Source organism: Taudactylus pleione, unplaced genomic scaffold (genome assembly GCF_031769625.1).
Source record: "Taudactylus pleione unplaced genomic scaffold, aTauple2 ptg000080l, whole genome shotgun sequence".
Taxonomy (NCBI): Eukaryota; Metazoa; Chordata; class Amphibia; order Anura; family Myobatrachidae; genus Taudactylus; species Taudactylus pleione.
Genome location: NW_028284482.1, coordinates 950372 through 968251, shown reverse-complemented (window position 1 = coordinate 968251; position 17880 = coordinate 950372). Strand labels below are relative to the sequence as shown.

Below are 17880 nucleotides of genomic sequence, written 5' to 3'. Positions count from 1 at the left end.
TCTAAAAGTGACTGGCTGCTCCTCCTCTATGCCCCCTCCAGCCCCAGTTAAGAAATTAAACCCAAGAGTAGACGAAGTACAAACAGGAAGAAAAAGGAGGAGAACAACACCTAACAAATAACAACATGCAGAACTGGAGCAGAATATTCCAATTGAAAAAAAACATAAAGCAGGTAAGAAGCTCTGGGCGGGCGTCCATTGTCCCCTGTGGAATCGGAGAAATTGATTTACCGGTAAGTACCAATATTCTGTTTTCTCCTTCATCCACTAAGTGACACTGGAGCACAAGACACTGGGGACGTCCCAAAGCTTCCCTCCCAGGTGGGAGAGTGCTGAGATATCTACAACACCCTGCGGCTAAAACTAGATTCAGAAGCCATGAAGGTATCAAACCTGCAAAAATGAACAAAGGAGTATAGAAAAGTCCACGTAGCAGCACGACCGAGCCGAGACACAGAAGCACCTCTGCGTGTAGAATGCGCCGAAATGGATACAGACGAGGGCCGAACATTGGCAATATACAGTGCATCCTGAAAGTATTCACATCGCTTCATTTTTCCACATTTTGAATGTTACAGCCTTATTCCAAAATGGAATAAATTCATTTATGTGCTCAAAATTCTACACACAATACCCCATAATGACAACGTGTAAAATTGATTTTTATGATTTTTGCTAATTTAATTTAAAAAAACTAAAGTCACGTGCATAAGTATTCACAACCTTTGCTCAATACTTGATGCACCTTTGGCAGCAATTGCAGCCTCAAGTCTTTTTGAATATGATGTCACAACCTTGGCACACCTCTTTCAAGCACCTCTCAAGCTCCATTGGTTTGGATGGGAAGCGTTGGTGCACAGCCATTTTCAGATGAGACCTGCACCTTCAGCAAGCCCAATCGAAGTCCCGCATCAAGTCTCCGTCGAAGGAAAAGGAGTAGACGAGGTAAAGAGGAGGAGGTGGAAAAACCACGCTCCTCACACCAGGCTACACAAGATTTCCAAATCCGATGGTAATGGGCCGATGAAACAGGCTTTCGAGCTCTAAGCATAGTAGGAATCGCCATCTGCGGAATGCCATGGCTTAAGATGTTGGTCTCAACAGCCACGCAGTCAAACATAGCTGATGTAAGTCTGGATACACTAACAGACCTTGCTGAAGATCCGACCACAGTGGGAGTGGCCATGGATCATCTTGTCGGCAGGAGAAGGAGATCCAAGTACCAGGCCCGAAGGCAAATCCAGCGCTACCAGAATGACTGTTGTTGACTCGTACTTGAGGAAGGAGTGGAAATGGAGGGAACAGGTACACCAGGTTGTAACTGCCAAGGGATCATCAACACATCCGTCCCGACGGCCCTGGTCCTTGAACAATAAAGAGACAGCTGACTATTTCTCCTGGAGACCATAAAATCTATATGCGGCCTGCCTCAACGACCGATCAACTGCAGGAAGATCTTGGGATGTAGAGCCCATTCCCCGGCATGATTGTCTTGAGAGCTGAGGTAATCCGCTTCCCAGTTGTCCATATCTGGTATGAAGACTGCAGAGATGGTCTCTACATGTCTTTCTGCCCACTATAAGATGCTGCTGGTTTCACGCATCGCCATGCGACTGCGTGTTCCCCACTGCCGATTGATGTACGCCACTACTGTTGCGTTGTCTGACTGCACTTGAACGGGCAAACCCAGCAGCAGACAAGCTGCTGCTAACTGCATGTTGTAAACGGTCCTGAGTTTGGAAACGTTGATTGGAGAGAGATTCCTGAAGAGACCAACGTCCCTGGAATTGGTTGTCCAGCACCACAGCTTCCCATCCGAGAAGACTGGTATCTGTAGTTAGTAGAATCCAAGTTCGATCCGGTGACCTGCCACTAGGTGGTCCATCCAGAGCCACCAGATCAGATGCACCGTCTAGTGAGACTCTCTGCAGGCCCGTATTTCTCTGAAGATGTGACCCCGACCATTTTGACAGAAGATCCAACTGGAACGGTCTGGAATGAAATCTTCCAAACTGGACGGCCTTAAAAGAGGCCACCATCTTCCCTAGAAGGTGAGTGCAAAGGTGCACTGACCCTCCTTGGCTTGAGAACCAAGTGGACCAGTTCCTGAATTGCTTGTGCCTTGTCCAGAGGAAGGAACAAACATTGTAAGGACGTGTCCAGTATCATCCTCAGGAACTGAAGACACTGAGATGGTACTAGTTGGGACTTATGGAAGTTGATGATCCAGCTGTGCTGGAAGAAGATTTGATGAGTAAGCATCACTTGGTCCAGAAGCCTTTCCACCGTCTGCGCCTTGATAGGGACAATGTTCACATCCTAAGCCTGAAGATGAGCAGTAATAGTTACTGACCCATCCAGTTTAGGAACCACAAATAGATTGGCGTAGAATCCCTGCGTTTTTTGGGGGAACCGGAACCAGTACAGTCTAGCAGCCTGTCGATTGCCTGTCACAGAACAAGTTGTTTAAGGGGATCGACTGGAAGACGTGTGGTGCAAAGCAGAGTCTTGAGCCTGAAAAGATAGCCACCCACATTGATATCCCCAGGTGGGAAGGGAGCCCGTCATGCCACTGACTTATCTGCTGGCCTGGGGTCTGGATGATCTGAACTTGAGGCCTGGCATCCTCTTGAACAACCTCTTCTAACTGCCGAGGACACACCTCTTGGTCTGCCTTGAAACCTAGCGGGGGCCGGAAACTAAGGACCTTTAAATGAATGACGCGGAGTTGCTGTCGAGGAAAACAAAGGTACTATTGCCCTCCATGGCCAGAGAAATCCACTTGTCCAACTCAGGACCAAATAGTATATCACCTGTAAATGGAAGGCCTTCTACAGCACGTTTAGACTCTGCGTCCGCTCGCAAAGTACGAAGCCACAGGACACGGCGAGCTGCCATGGCTGCAGCAGAGATTCTGGAGCTTACTTAACCAATATCTCTGGAGGCTTCGCCCAGATAGACAGCCGAATTCTGAATGTTTGGCAAGCAAAATAAGATCCCCTTGCTGAGTATTAGATCTTAGACCCTCCGTCAATTTTTCAGCCCACTTTTCTCCTGCCTTGTTAACCCAGGAGCCGACCAAGGCTGGTCTGAGCAAATGCACCAGCAACAGTATAGATGGACTTAAGAGCAGTTTCCAATTTTCGCTCAGAGCCTTTCTTCAAGGCCGTAGCATTCGGGATTGGAAGCGTAGTCTTCTTTGATAGACGAGAAACCGAGGAATCCACCGGTGGACGAGGTTTCCATTTTGCTTCTGTTATCTATGGGAAAAGAATAAAGAGAGAGAGGAAAAAACCCCATGGGAGCTGAAACTTCCTATCTGGATGTTGCCAGGCTGCCGCCATCTTCTCGCATAGCTGGAGAGACACAGGAAAAGTAATAGTAGACTTTTCTTTATTACCGAATAAGAACGAATCCAGTGATTTCGGATCTTATGAATCCAACATGTGAAGGACCTCCCGAACCGCCAGGATAAGAGCTTTAATACCCTATGTAGCCACCTCCAGGTTTTTTTTGATAGAACCTTCCTTCCATATCTGAAGGTAGGACATAAAAAAAATGGATGCTCCCCACCACTTAATGGAACTCGCAGACCTCTGCTGGACCCTGGCTTTGAATATTGTCTGCAGCAGCTCAGAAACAGAATGCAAAAGCTGGAGTTGGAGGCTTTGTAATAAACTGTATCGCTGATCCTGGGAAGGGCGGGAGCTGTAATGGAGTGTGTTGGCTGTTAACATGGTGCTGCTGCGTGTGAGCAGGACGCACCAAACACAGGAGCGGAGGCTTCTATGGGAGGCACATAACTCTCCTAGTGAGAGGCTAAGTCTGCATTGATTAAGCCACGCCCACTCTGGCGCTCTAGCTGAGAATTAACACCAGTTGTAATAATAATAATAATCTGCCCCCTTTTGTACCGCTTACTGCAGTGATAAAAACTGTGCCCCCTCCTCAGAACCGCTTACAGCTGTGAACCATATAATCACTCTGGCGCTAATTACCACCAGCGCACGTTAAGGAAGGGCAGGGTGGGGGAGCGTGTAGCAGGGACCGTCCTCTCCTAGTAGTACCAGCCGCAGCAGTAGTGCCAGTCACTAAGCCCAGCGATAACAATCACAGCTCCTGCTACTCAGGAGCAGTAGTCCTACTTGCAGGCTGCTGCGGCCGAGATGCAGGGCTGAGGCGGCGGTGAGGAAATCCCAGACACAAGCCATTGTCAGCTGTGGCGGGTCCTTGCAGTGTCCGGTGACTCCAGTGTGTGTGCCCCCTCCTCAGGGTCACTGTACACAGGCTGCAGTAGCCGTGGTGGTGCCCTTCCTGGTGGCTCTCCCGTAGCAGGCAGACAGCCACAGAAAGCAGTCTGCCTGTCCTCCAATGTAAAAGTAAAATTAAATTATTAACAAAAAAGGGCTGGAAGAAAACCCATTGTGCACCGGCACTCTTGGGCACATTTCTAAAACTGGGGCTGATGGGGCATTTCTAAAACTGAGGCTAATAGAGGGGGAGGAGCCAGTAACACATTTAGATTATTTAAAGTGCCAAGCTCTACTCAACCACAGTCTTGACCCAACCCAAGTGTCTTGAGCACCAGTGTCCCCTGGTGGATGAAGAATAAATACTGTATGGTCATTCCGTGTCAAATCAACACACTGATTTTACCTCACCAGTTCAGATTTTGTTAAAATTTGGTATATGACGAATATATATGTACAAAATAATATTTAAATATATCATGCCATTTCCAAAATATGTAAAGTTTTCAAAAATCTGTCAAACGCACGACCAGCATATTTTCAAATCGCCATAGCAGCTCTTCTAATTCAGCTAGAGTGGTGGGAGTAGTGTCATTTTACCGTGTGGGTTTTTAAAAAATGTGTTAATTTTTTTTTTATGCCCTTTCCTATGATATACAACACAATAGGCTTTGTGAGTAAAAACTTTTTCCTAATTCAAACTGAAATTTATGATCATGATTATCTCAAAAAGTTCATCAACAAAGTTACTATTTCTGGAAATAGTCTATACTAATGTTAAATGTTTGTCAAAATTTAGTGGGAGGATAACGGGTTCATAGTTAAAAATCATTTTAAATCAGATGGTTTATTAAAAAAAAAAAAAATGCCAGGTGTATTACAAGTAGGGGTGAGCGGGTTCGGATTTCTGAAATCCGAGCCCCCCCGATCCGAGTCAGGCTCGACTTTTCCCGCCTGACTCTGATCTGAAATCAAGGCAAAACGTCATCATCCCGCCTTCCGAGTCTCGCGGGTTTTGGAACCTATATAAGGTACCCGCGTCGGCGCCAATTTCTCACTCGGCTGTGGACAGTGAAGAGGGAGGGTGGGAGTTAGGGCTGGCTGGGCTGTGTATTGTAGTGTAGTGCTGCTGTTGTGCACTACTTCAAAGTCCATAGGGGCTGGCTGTGTTGTGCTGTGCTGCTGTTGTTAATAGGGGCTGTGTCCACTACTTCAAAGTCCATAGGGGCTGGCTGGACTGTGTTGTGCAGTCAGTTCTCCATAGGGGCTGTGTCCACTCCAAAGTCCTGTGCAGTGTCTCAGTCCTAAAGGGGTGCTGTAGTGTTGTCCAGGGGGTGCTCTGTCCATCAGGGGTGCTCCCCCCAAGTGCTAAAAAAATTATATATTTTCTGTGTTTGTGAATTGTGTGCGCAGTAGCTGCACGTGCATCAACAAAGTAGTGGCAAGCGTGCGCCTGTGTCATAAGTAAAGGGCCGGCTGGCTTGACCGTTAAAGGGTGCTGTAACCCCCAAAGTACACTCCAGTCCAAACCAAAAAAATATATATTTTCTGTGTTTGAGAATTGTGTGCACTGTGGCTGCACGTGCATCAACAAAGGAGCAGCACCAAGCGTGCGCCTGTGTCCCATAAGTAAAGAGCCGGCTGGCTCATTTCTTAAAGGGTGGTGTAACCCACAAAGTGCACTACTCTCCAGCAAAAATAAAAAAATATTTTCTGTGTTTGTGTGCGCTTTAGCCGCACGTAAATATCAATATAACATAAATGGAGGACCAAACTTTCTCCGATAAAAATAAAATAGGGAAAGATCAAGAACCACTTCCTCCTAGTGCTGTTGCTGCTGCTGGGAGTTGTTCATCATCCCAGAGAGGAAGTAGGAACATCACTACTTTTACTAAACAATTGACCCTCCAACAGTCCCTAGCGATGAGGATGAAGTACGACAGCAGTCATCCTGAAGCAAAACGTATAACTGAGGCCTTGACTGCTATGTTGGTGTTAGACGTGCGTCCGGTATCCGCCATTAGTGCAGTGGGATTTAGACAATTGATGGAGGTAGTGTGTCCCCGGTTCCAAATCCCGTCTAGATTCCACCTGCATCCTCAAAGCAGCAGCGACAAGCGTGCGTCTGTCTGTTAAAGGGTGGTGACACCCTGAAAGTGTGCTACACAAACAATAAAAATATTGTTCTTTTTTTTTCGGTCTTTGTGAAATGTGTGGGCTGTAGCCGCACCTGCATACTTAGAGCAGCAGCGACAAGCGTGCGTCTGTCTGTTAAAGGGTGGTGTAACCCTCAAAGTGCTCCAAAAAATAAAAAACTATTTTTTTAATGTGTTTGTGACTTGTGTGCGATGTAGCCGCACGTGCATCAACATAGTAGCAGCGCCAAGCGTGCGCCTGTGTCATAAGTCAAGGGCTGGTTTGGACATCTGGTCCGGACTGAAGGACGTGCCAACAATTTCTGACAAGTCTACTGTCACTGCATATGATACTGTCCTCAAAGCAGCAGCGACAAGCGTGCGTCTGTCTGTTAAAGGGTGGTGTAACCCTCAAAGTGCTCCAAAAAATAAAAAACTATTTTTTTAATGTGTTTGTGACTTGTGTGCGATGTAGCCGCACTTGCATCTTCAAAGCAGCAGCGACAAGCGTGCGTCTGTCTGTTAAAGGATTACATCGGTGACAGCATCCAAGTAGGCATGTCAGACAGTCCGTACCTGTACTGGCAGGAAAAAGAAGCAATTTGGAGGTCCCTGTACAAACTGGCTCTATTTTACCTGAGTTGCCCCCCCCTCCAGTGTGTACTCCGAAAGAGTGTTTAGTGCAGCCGGGAACCTTGTCAGCGAAAGGCGTAGGAGGTTGCTTCCACAAAATGTGGAGAAGATGATGTTCATAAAATGAATGATCAACTCTTCCAGGGAGACCAGCCTCCAGAACGTACAGAGGGACCTGTGGTTGTGGATTCCAGCGGGGACAAATTAATACTCTGTGAGGATGAGGATGTACACACTGAAGAGGGTGAGGAATCGGTGGATGAGGAGGATGAGGATGACATCTTGCCTCCGTAGAGCCAGTTTGTGCAGGGACAGATTAATTGCCAGCTTGTTTTGTGGGGCCCCAAACGAACCAATCATTTCAGCCACAGTTGTGTGGCAGACCCTGGCGCTGAAATGATTGGTTTGTTAAAGTGTACATGTCCTGTTTATACAACATAAGGGTGGGTGGGAGGGCCCAAGGACAATTCCATCTTGCACCTCTTTTTTTTCTTTGCATTATGTACAGTTTGGGGCCTAGTATTTCAAACTGCCATCCTTTCTGCCACTGCAGTTTCACGCCTAGATGGGTCACGTGTTTGTGCCGCCCACTCGTGTCGCTTAGCATAGTCATCCAGCTACCTCGGTGCAACCTTTTGGACATAAAAACACTATTGTGAGGTGTGAGGTGTTCAGAATAGACTGGAAATGAGTGGAAATTTAAGGTTTTTGAGGTTAATAATAGCATAGGAGCAGAAAAACCTACAAATTCTGTGATTTTAGCTGTTTTTATGCTTTTTTAAAAAAAAATACAGATCCAAAACACAAAACCCAGAACCCAAAACACGGAAGGGTGGTTTTGGCAAAACCAATCCAGATCCAAAACACGAAGAAAGATCCAGATCCAAAACACAAAACACGAAAAGTGGCCGGTGCACACCCCTAATTACAAGTAGTAATATGTTGTAATAGATTTGATGGCTTCATTAGTTTAATTATATAAATCAGGTTGAATAGAAATACTTGATATTGTTTTAGTCAGTCAACAATGTTAGTTGAAGATAGTTTGACAACGCATCAGTGGTTTTTAAAGTGTCATCAGGAGAAATTACATAAATTCTTCCAGTTGGTGTTATAGGATCGACCTCTTTAGAGGTATCCATAGTACATCCGGGCTTCCTTGGATAGAAGAATGATGGTGACGGTCCAACTGGTTGAAGGAAGGTCACTTTTTTTTAATTCGTCTTCATTCTTGTCCATCACATAAGCAAGCCACCATTTCTTGTTATACACAACGGATGTATAGCCATTTATTTGTGTCAACTGGAGTTTGTCCAGGGATGTTGTAACGACTACTGTAGATGTTGTAGCCTTAGATAAGTTTTTCAGATATTTTTGATGTACTTGAATCAACAGGTATAAAAGCATGATACTGTTGTGGTCCCTGAATAGTTACTGACTGGCTGAAACGATCATTCAAAAATGTTTCAGACTCAATATAGTCTTGCTTTGTGAACGTCAAATTAATTCCAGATATATTTTCTAAAGCCCATTCATAAAGTTGTAGAGGTGTGGGGATTTGGTTCTCATATGGATGTTGTAGGCTGGCTCTAGTTGCCAGTCTCTTGACTGAGCCGCCAACGCCATCACAGGGGCCTTTCCCATGCGCTGTGGCATGTTAAATATAACACACAAATTTAATAACAAATCACAGTATAATCATCTGAAAACATCTTCCAAAACACCACTATAATGCACTTACATCCACTCAATACTGACTCCAGACACAGACTAATAGGTATTGCAAGGGGAGGGGGCACTGCCTGGTTTGCAGTGTCATAACTTGTCAAGAGCTTGCACAGACATGCTACAAACTGTCCTGCAATACTGAGCATGATTACTGACCATTGTTTCATGAGAACAATGATTCATGAGCATGATTCAAAAACAATGCATTAACATTATTGAAGATCATTAATTATTTTCTTGCAAGCATTATTCATTGTTTTTAGTTAATAGTCGTATAGGAACTTTTATAATTAGGCCTTCAATATTTGAATTTTTGTAAATTCTCTTAATTACTTTTTGACAATCTCTACATGTGAGAATATATAACTAATATTATATATTCTCACATGTAGATATTGACAAAGTAATTAAGAGAATTTACATTTCATTCAAATATTGAGTGTTGGGCTAATTTTAGTTATTACATCATATAATAGGATTTAAAGTAGGCCCTGATTTTGTCAAACATAGTGCCTACTCTTGTTTTAAATTATTTTTAACTATGAACCCATTATCCTCCCATTTTTACATTTTGAAAAACATTTAACATTAATATAGACTATTTCCAGAAATTTTCTGTAATTTTGTCGACACTTTTTGAGACAATCATGATCAAACATTTCAGTTTGTGAGGAAAAACTTTTTCCAAATTCAAAGCCTTTTGTGTTGTATATCATAGGAAAAGGCATAAAAAAAACGCTGTACATCCCACCTCTAGCTTAATTAGGAGAGCTGCGCTGCTATGGCGATTTGAAAATAAGCTGGTTGTGCGTTTTTTTAAAGATTTTTCAAATCTTTACATAGCCATATTTTGGAAACGGCATGAGATTTAAATAGAATGTATTTTTCTTAGACTACATATATACTTCATATACCAAATTTTAACAAATCTGAGCTGGTGAGGTAAAATTTTAAGTGTGTTGATTTTACACAGAATGGCCCCTACTTTATAATTAGAAACTTTCCTGCATTGTCTTTGGGGGTCCATGATTATTGCTCCAGCAGCTTGATTTTAGGGATTCTTCCTCTCAAAAATGACTCCTGTCAATATGCCAGGACTTATAACAGTGATTTGGATCACTGTGATAGGGGGGAGGGGGAGCCAATGGCGAAAAAAATTTCAGTTTTCGCCGCTAATTGAATACGGCCCTATATTGGGACAGGAATCTATGGAGAAATGGGAATCTCTTGACCCTTTGCATGTTGAAACATTGCAGATATTCCAATAGGAATGTGAGAATAGGGATTTGCATTGTCTTTTGGTCCACTGTGATACCCACAAGACTTCTGTGATTCAACAACCTTACATTGTGACAGGAAAATATGTTCCTTACAGTTTAAAGGCACATTTTACCAGAATAGTGAGCTTCGTGGGTGGTGCTACACGGTGCTTTGGCTGAACATCTGTCGGGCATTTGGTCAGTGGTTTTGTGGCCGAGGATGCCAATTTTGGTCACAACGTGCTCACTGCAACGGAGTATACCCACCTGAAAAGGGCTTTAAGATGTCCCCATGATCCAGTGTCCCCATTGGTTGAAAATAGGATTTTTATATGTACGTTAAATCCTTTTCTCTGAATCTATTGGGTAACACCAAGCTCGCATCCTGATTATTCCATTATCTGCTTTATTTTTCTATAACGTGTATTTATTTTATTTTTTTAAATAAAGTGTTAGAGCCTGAAATGCCTCCTATATAGCCCATGGTCTACTGTCCCACTATGGCATGTAATTTTTTTTTCCACATAGAAACCACTTAAAAAATTAATTACAAAGCAAAAAATGGTGAGCTTTAACAAATACATGTAGTGTGGTTTAATGGTTCCGTTCGAATGAGTAGTGTCCTAATATTTATTTATGCAGTTATGTTGGTCATAGTCTGTGGATATTTTTGAATCAATATATAACTTTTGTTGGCAATCAATATGTCAACCGTTAATATGCTGCCAGCATTATACCGACCCGGTTGGGATGCTAGTTAAAGCATTTTAACTGTGTTGGCGTTATAACTTTAAGCATGATATTGTAAAGCATTCCAACTGGTTCTGCATAATGCCATTGGCATTGACATATTCACTGTCACCATATTGTTTGTCGACAAAATGACTGCATACCAGTTTGACATTGTGAATTTGTCACTAATAAATTAACCACTTTTTTTTTTTCTATTTCCAGGTGAACTCCAAAAAGCCATTGATCTGTTTACTGAAGCCATAAAACTGAACCCTCAGCTTTCCATTTTGTATGCAAAAAGAGCAAGGTGGGGTCAGCTGTTAAAATACATACAAAAAATATATTTTTTTAAATTCCATCTTAGTAACTACACACACCTACCCATAGACTATACACTAACAGAGAAGAGACTATAGTAGGAGGTAATGGTTATAAAACAAATAATCATGCAAACCTGTGGAATTTGTGTCATGTTGAATTAATAGTACATCTTACTGTGTGTTTATATCATTGTAATTTCATCCCATGAGGAACGCTGGATACACTGGGGTATAGAGTGCAGTGGCAGCTGCTTGGGCACTTTAAATTAACCTGCAGAAGCTCAAACTTATCACCCTGTATACACCTCTTGACTGTCCGGGAACTACAGTATTATTATTTTTTTTCTCCTTCATCCACTAGGGGACTCTGGAGCATAGACAATGGGGTATAGACTGTGGTAGAGTAGAGCCTGGCACATTTTAAATAATTTAGAAGTGTAACTGTCTCCTCCCCCTCTATGCCCCAGTTTAGAAAATGTGCCCGAGAGAGCCGGTAGCACATTAGACTGTCTAGCCTTTTCATATAAATTGTGTTTTGTATTTTATAAAGAAGCATTGAGAACAGGCAGACTACTAGCTGTGGCAGTCTGCTTGCTACGGGGGAGCTGCCGGGAGGGCATCGCCAAGTCTATTGCGGCCTTTGTCCGGTGGCCCTGAGGAGGGGGCTCACAGACAGTCATCGGACCCCGCGAGGACCCGCCACAGCTGACACCGGCTCGTGTCTGGGTTCCTCGCTGTCCCCTCAGCCCAGCATTCTGGCCACAGCAGCCTGTAATTATAACCACTGCTCCTGATTAGTGGGAGCAGTGGATGTCAGAGCGGGGCTCAGTGACATGTCACGGCTGTCACTAAAGGAGAGTCCCCAAGTCCCTCTTTGTGGTTTCTGGGGACAGTGCTAATGGGGGCAGTTTATCAGAACCGGGGTTAATTCCCGGTTAAAGCAAGCGGAGGTGGAGCTCATCGGCGGCCAGAACTTCTGCCGCCCAGAGCAATGGCACATCCTGACTCCAGTGGTGCCACTTGGTTATCAGGCTCTCCCTCACAATGTGACTGCACAATGGCTGGCAAACGCTTAGATGTCTGCTGCTCTTCCCTCCTCTGTAGGAGAAGTAGAGTGTCCTGCTGCTCCCATGAAAACCCTAAGTGCGCGGATCTGACAGACGGGGCGCGGTCTCTCTTTACTGCCCGGCAGTGTTCTGTTGTCAGAGTAGGTTTTCTCGAGATTCTTCTCGAGTTGTTTCCCTTCTCCTACCGACTCGTGTTGGTGCTCTGTTTCCAAGGATTAGGGCTGGTCTGTTTCTGTTAAAATAAATCTGCACTTGGCGCCTAAGGACACCGTTCTCCTGTGTCCTTCGGTGGGCAGGGCAGTTTGGAATTAACTGCGGTGCTCCTGCGCGGGGTTCTGATTCTCTACGGCGATTGCTCCTTAGCTCCTTTTTTTTCAAATACCTACCATCAGTGTGTGGCTGTCCCTGTTTCGGTTGGCCGCTAAGTTGTCTATGCTAGAATGTCCCCTAGTGGATAAAGGAGAAAATAGGATTTTGGTACTTACTGTGGAATCGGAGAAAGGGATTTATCGGTAAGTATCAAAATCCTATTTTTTGTGCCCACCAGAGTTGGACGGACTCTCTCTTAAATTAATCTTTTCTTTGACTGTAAGGCAACTCTTCATCATTTTGGGATTGATGGGTGACAACAGATGTCAGTATTCAGGTTTGGAGAACAGTCATTCTTTAAGCTCGTTTTAAGGGTCTTTGGACCCTGGAGTATTCGATATCCAATACATATCCTGGAGTTATGCGCCTTATGCTACTGTGGGTGTTGCAAACATTCTGTTGGGAGAAGGTCTTGTTACATAGACGATCCAAACGTGGCACAGGGCCCAGTGTTGCGTCTGCCTCCTACACTGACTTTTAATTCAGGTACCCTTTCTTTGCCAGAGCTTGACTCGGCTGGTGTTAAGGACATGAAGCCATGATCCTCAGAGCTAAAGTTTATTCTGACTGACCATGCTCAAGCCCCGGAAGCTTGTTTTGTAAAGAAATTGCAACAGCATTTGGAAGATCAACAACACAAGATCTCTGCTGAGTAGCTGTACTGGGCAGCTGGTCTTCAGTTCACACCTTCACAAAATATTAGCGTCAATGTTTCTCCTTCATCCACTAGGGGACACTGGAGTTCAAGACAGTGGGGTATAGACGGTGGTAGAGCAGAGCCTGGCACTTTAAATAATTTAGAAGTGTGACTGGCTCCTCCCCCTCTATGCCCCATCAGCCCCAGTTTTTAGAATGTGCCCGAGAGAGCCGGTAGCACATCAGGCTGTCTCCAGCCTTTCTTATATAATTTTTAGATATTAAACAAGCACTGAGGACAGACGGGCTGCTTACTGTGGCAGTCTGCCTGCTACGTGGGAGCCGCCGGGAAGGGCACCACACGGCTACTGCAGCCTGTGTCCGGTGACCCTGAGGAGGGGGCACACAACTTGGAGTCATCGGACCCAGCGAGGACCCGCCACTGCTGACACCGGCATGTGTCCGGGTTCCTCGCCGCCCCCTCAGCCCAGCATCCCGGCCGCAGCAGTTGTAAGTATAACCACTGCTCCTGATTAGCAGGAGCAGTGGACATTAGAGCTGGGCTCAGTGACATGCCGCTAGCTGTCACTGTTAGCTGCTAAAACACCGGAGCTAGCGGGGGTGGAAATGGCGCGTTCTGACAGCGGCGCCATTGGTACGGGCTCTCCCTCTCGGTGCTCTGCACTGCAGCAGCATCCCTGAGCCCTAAGTAAGTGGCTAACTGTTGCGCGCCCAGTACATACAGCCGCTAAGCGCATTCAAGGCAGCCCGCCATTTATAAAAACTGGAACATCCTGCCGGAGCATAGTCGGCAGTCAGTTCCAATATAGGTGGTCTCTGCTCCCTCTTTTATTAAGAGGGGTCGCGCTGCAAGCGCTGACTCACCCCCGCTCGGGAGAGAACTGAAGGACTGGGCCCGCCGCAACTGAGACGGCTGAGTCCGGGTCTCCCGCCCCTCCCCCCACAGTGGGGAGATGTGTGTTCTGCAGCCGACGAATAGGACAAAGTGACAGACGGCTTGCTGCGCTGTCACTTATAGGAAGCACTGGCGCTGTCTCCGTATGTACAGCGCCAGTAGGACTAAGACGGCCTGCTTATATATTAGCCGCTAAACAGCGTGGCTGAAAGGTGCTTTGATAACTGGCGCCGGTACCTCGTGAAACTTGTTTAAATGCGTCGGCGCCCTCCACAGCAGGACATCAGCCAATGCTCTCCTCCTGCCTAGAAGGAGGTGTACTCGGGTGGTGTGAGGATCCGAGTTTTCACTCGTGATCGCTCTCCCTACCCCCCCCCCTCCCCCGTGAGAATGTATGCAGCGCGTACCAGCCACCTGCAAGAGAGCCCCGCTTCCCTATTAAGGGCAGTGTCTACTACCTGCTTCAGTGCCCTAACACCGGCTGCACTGATGGTGAGTCTTAGCCTATTGCTACTCCTCCCCCACCCTCGCGCTGAGCGGGTGCACTATTACTCCGCTTTATGCAGTTCTGTTGAGGGGGCAGCTGCTTTAGCCGGGACTCTTCCTGGCTAGCGTGGACATTAAGCGCAGTATTTTCCTCTACAAGCCTTAATCCAAATGCCGCGAGAATAATAGTGTATCGTGGGTGAGGAGAACTCCCTATTGGGTTGGTTTTAAAACCAGTGTTGGCTGAAGGGACGGGGCCTTGGGTCGATGCTCCCATATCATCCCTACTCAGGAACGGGAGTCCCATATCGTGCTGACCATCCCTTTGGTCCAGCATTAGAGGCTGGGACGCCCACTTCTCTAGCACTATGTTAATAGCGGCTGCTGGCCTTATCTCCTGCTTAGATTGAGGGTGAGGGTCTTGCGCTGTGGATTCCCCAAGGGACAGGTCTCCCTTTTAATATGTTGGGAGGGCTCTGTCAGTTTAGAGAAGCACGCAATTTTGTGAAATGTTACATGTAATCAGCGTGTGGTGCAGTGCGCTCCACATGCACATCATTTTCACTGAAGCATAGCACAGCTCACTTTCTGGGGCAGTACTCCCATAAGTATGTGGATTGTTACTCTTCTGCAATAGCTCACCTGATAAGGCGAGTACACCAGTAACATGAGGGTCCCAGAATCGATACCAGTCTGGGACAGCACGCTGCTAAAATATCCTGCCCCTTATGCCGTAGCAGACTGACGGCCACACATGGCACATGAGCAGTCTCCCTGCGTGGAGGTAAGCCACATGTATGTGTATATTTGTATTTATACTAAGCCCTGCTTTAGAACATATGTCTGGTGTGAAGTTTGTCCTGGGTCTCAGTTCCTTCCAGGGCTCTAACTATTGCTCATGTTCTCATTTTACAATATCATCACCTGCTAATCGTGTATGTAGGTAGGCATATGCATAGGTGGATATATATATATATATATCGCTTCTTATATCGCTTCTTATCCTTACCATAAAAGCAGGGGTAGGATCTGCTCTTATCCGTTTTATGTCTGATACCTAGCACATTTTAAAAGAAAGATGATGCAATTGGAGGCTGGGCTCTCCTAATGTAGTTGGTGCAATAACTCCGCTTTACACTACTCTCCCTAAGGATTTATGTGTGTGTGTATATCTGTATCAGTATGTGTGATTGCATATATATATATCTATATGTGTGTATATATATATGTATATATATGGTATGCCTATATTTCCACGGATGGGAAGCCGCCTGGGATTACCAGATGCTGGGGGCCGCTGGTGCTCGGGCTCTGTCCTCGGGACCCCGGGCAGTGCATGGTTCCGGGGCTCCTCGCGGAATCGCAGGTGAAATTTAATTAGCTCCACTTTAAAAATGTGTCAGTGAGTAATGGATGCACCTGTGGTCCTGCTGGGTGACCTGGGTGATGTGACGTGTGTGGGGTCCTGGGGACCGAGTTTGGGAACCACTGCTGTAAGCTATATCCATATATATATTATATGGTGGCTATGGACTGAAGTCATGTTCTGTGGCTTGCATAGTGACAATTCCCTATGGCATTGCTTCCAGTATGGACCCTATACATCTTGTATGTCCATACATGTATATACAGATATGTACTTGCATCCTCCTGAGGCTATAGTTCTGTTCCCGTCAGTCTATATCTATGGCGCTCCTTTTCGGGGGACCTATGATCTACAACTACACTCCAGTGGCGCACTTGGTAGCAAACTGATATGACTCCTAAGAGTGCAGGATATATATATTTATATTTATTTATTTATTTTATATTTCTACTTCAGGGTCCATAGGGGGTCCACAGGGTTGACCTTGGGGTATAGGTTGGGAACCAAATCCGGGCACCACGCAGTTAAAGCTTTTAGCTCCCAGGATGCACTTGGGTCCACTCTCCCTATAACCCCACCCCCAAGCCAGAGGCACCTCAGTTTAAGTTGGTGCCCGGCCGGAATCGGGTCACCGTTTAGTGCAGTGGGGAGCTGATTAGCAGCCCCTAAGCTTTATTTTTTCTAAAGGGCAGAGTTTTTTATTTTTCCTTTGGATTCTTCAGAGCGGCAGCGTCAGACTGTCCATAGGACGTCTAAGCTGCCGCTCCGTCACCCCGCTGGCGCTGAGACGCCAGTACAGATCTGGGGATCTCAGCGGGACCCCAGAGTCTGTACTAGCCGGACTCTGCGGGCGCCCAGGACTGCTGCCGGATCCACGGGGAGCAGGTAAGGCGCGGGTCACCGCTTGCGGTGATCCGTGCATTTGAAATGCAGTCCTGTGCCTCCGGTCTCTGGGGACAGACCGGAGGCGCCGGCAGTGGCGGCGGGCCCCCCATACCCCGTGTGTCCACTAGACCACCAGGGACTTAGTGTTCGGTGCAGGGAGCCGGCGTCCCGGGGGTTAATAGCCGGCCAGGGGAGACAGCCTTCCCTGTTACAGCGGCTCCTCCCCTCAGTTCAGCGCGCCTTTCAGTATCCATAGTCTGGCGTCGCTGAGCTGCTTCCTCCGCGGGCCACGCTTCTTCTGAGGTCTCCAGCGGCCATTTTCTCTGTGGTGCAGCAGAAATCTCTGGAGATGGCAGTTGGTCCAGTCCCCCTGCGTACCTCACCATCAGGTCAGTGTACACAGCGCTGTAGCCTTCCCAGACACTGAATCTGGGTAAGTTGCATGCAGTGTAATAGTGCAGTATATTATATGACATGTTTATGTATATATGTATATATCTGCATTGTATGTGACTTATGCTAGTGCTGACTGTACTTTATTCTCTCACCTGTCAGTGTATATCTATCCCTTTCCTTATCTGCCCTAATACAGCTGTACTTGGGGTGGTTCTAAGACCTCACATTTATATACTTGTTAATATTTGTGAGGTTTGTCACATACTGTTGCGTGCTGCACGTTGCCATATTTTGAGTGGAACTGTGTGTTGCATACGCTGAAAATGGGTCCCTGCAGCTAATTTTTAGTTTCAGTCAGGACCAGTATAGCGCTGCTTGATCACAAGGCTTGGTCAGATATGTCTGACCAGGAGATAGAGCGTTATACTGCACCCATTTTTACTATCCTGCAAGCCATGTGCTGCAGGTGTTAGTGCGGAGGATTTAACTCTTAAAGGGTTCTGTATGTGGCGTCATCGGGTGCCGGCCCCTTTCACGACCCCCTTGGGCGGTTTGTTTTCTCGGGATCCTCTTAATTGCGGATCGCCGGGCGGGCCCCATTGTTGTACCTCACTTGGGGTTACTTCACCATACTGCCCTTTTTCATCTCAGGGTATCTCGCAGTTTCTTGCACTCTTCGCCTGTGACACAGACTACCGCTCC

General features: G+C 46.2%; 1 protein-coding gene across 1 annotated transcript in view; it reads left to right on the top strand.

Moving 5' to 3' along the window:
• The window catches only part of ST13 (ST13 Hsp70 interacting protein), a 90690-nt gene that overhangs the window by 32082 nt on the left and 40728 nt on the right, over positions 1-17880 (top strand). Inside the window, exon 6 of the mRNA XM_088468000.1 lies at positions 10960-11044. Coding sequence (XP_088324126.1) covers positions 10960-11044 — 85 coding nt within the window. The remainder of the gene's footprint in view (positions 1-10959; positions 11045-17880) is intronic.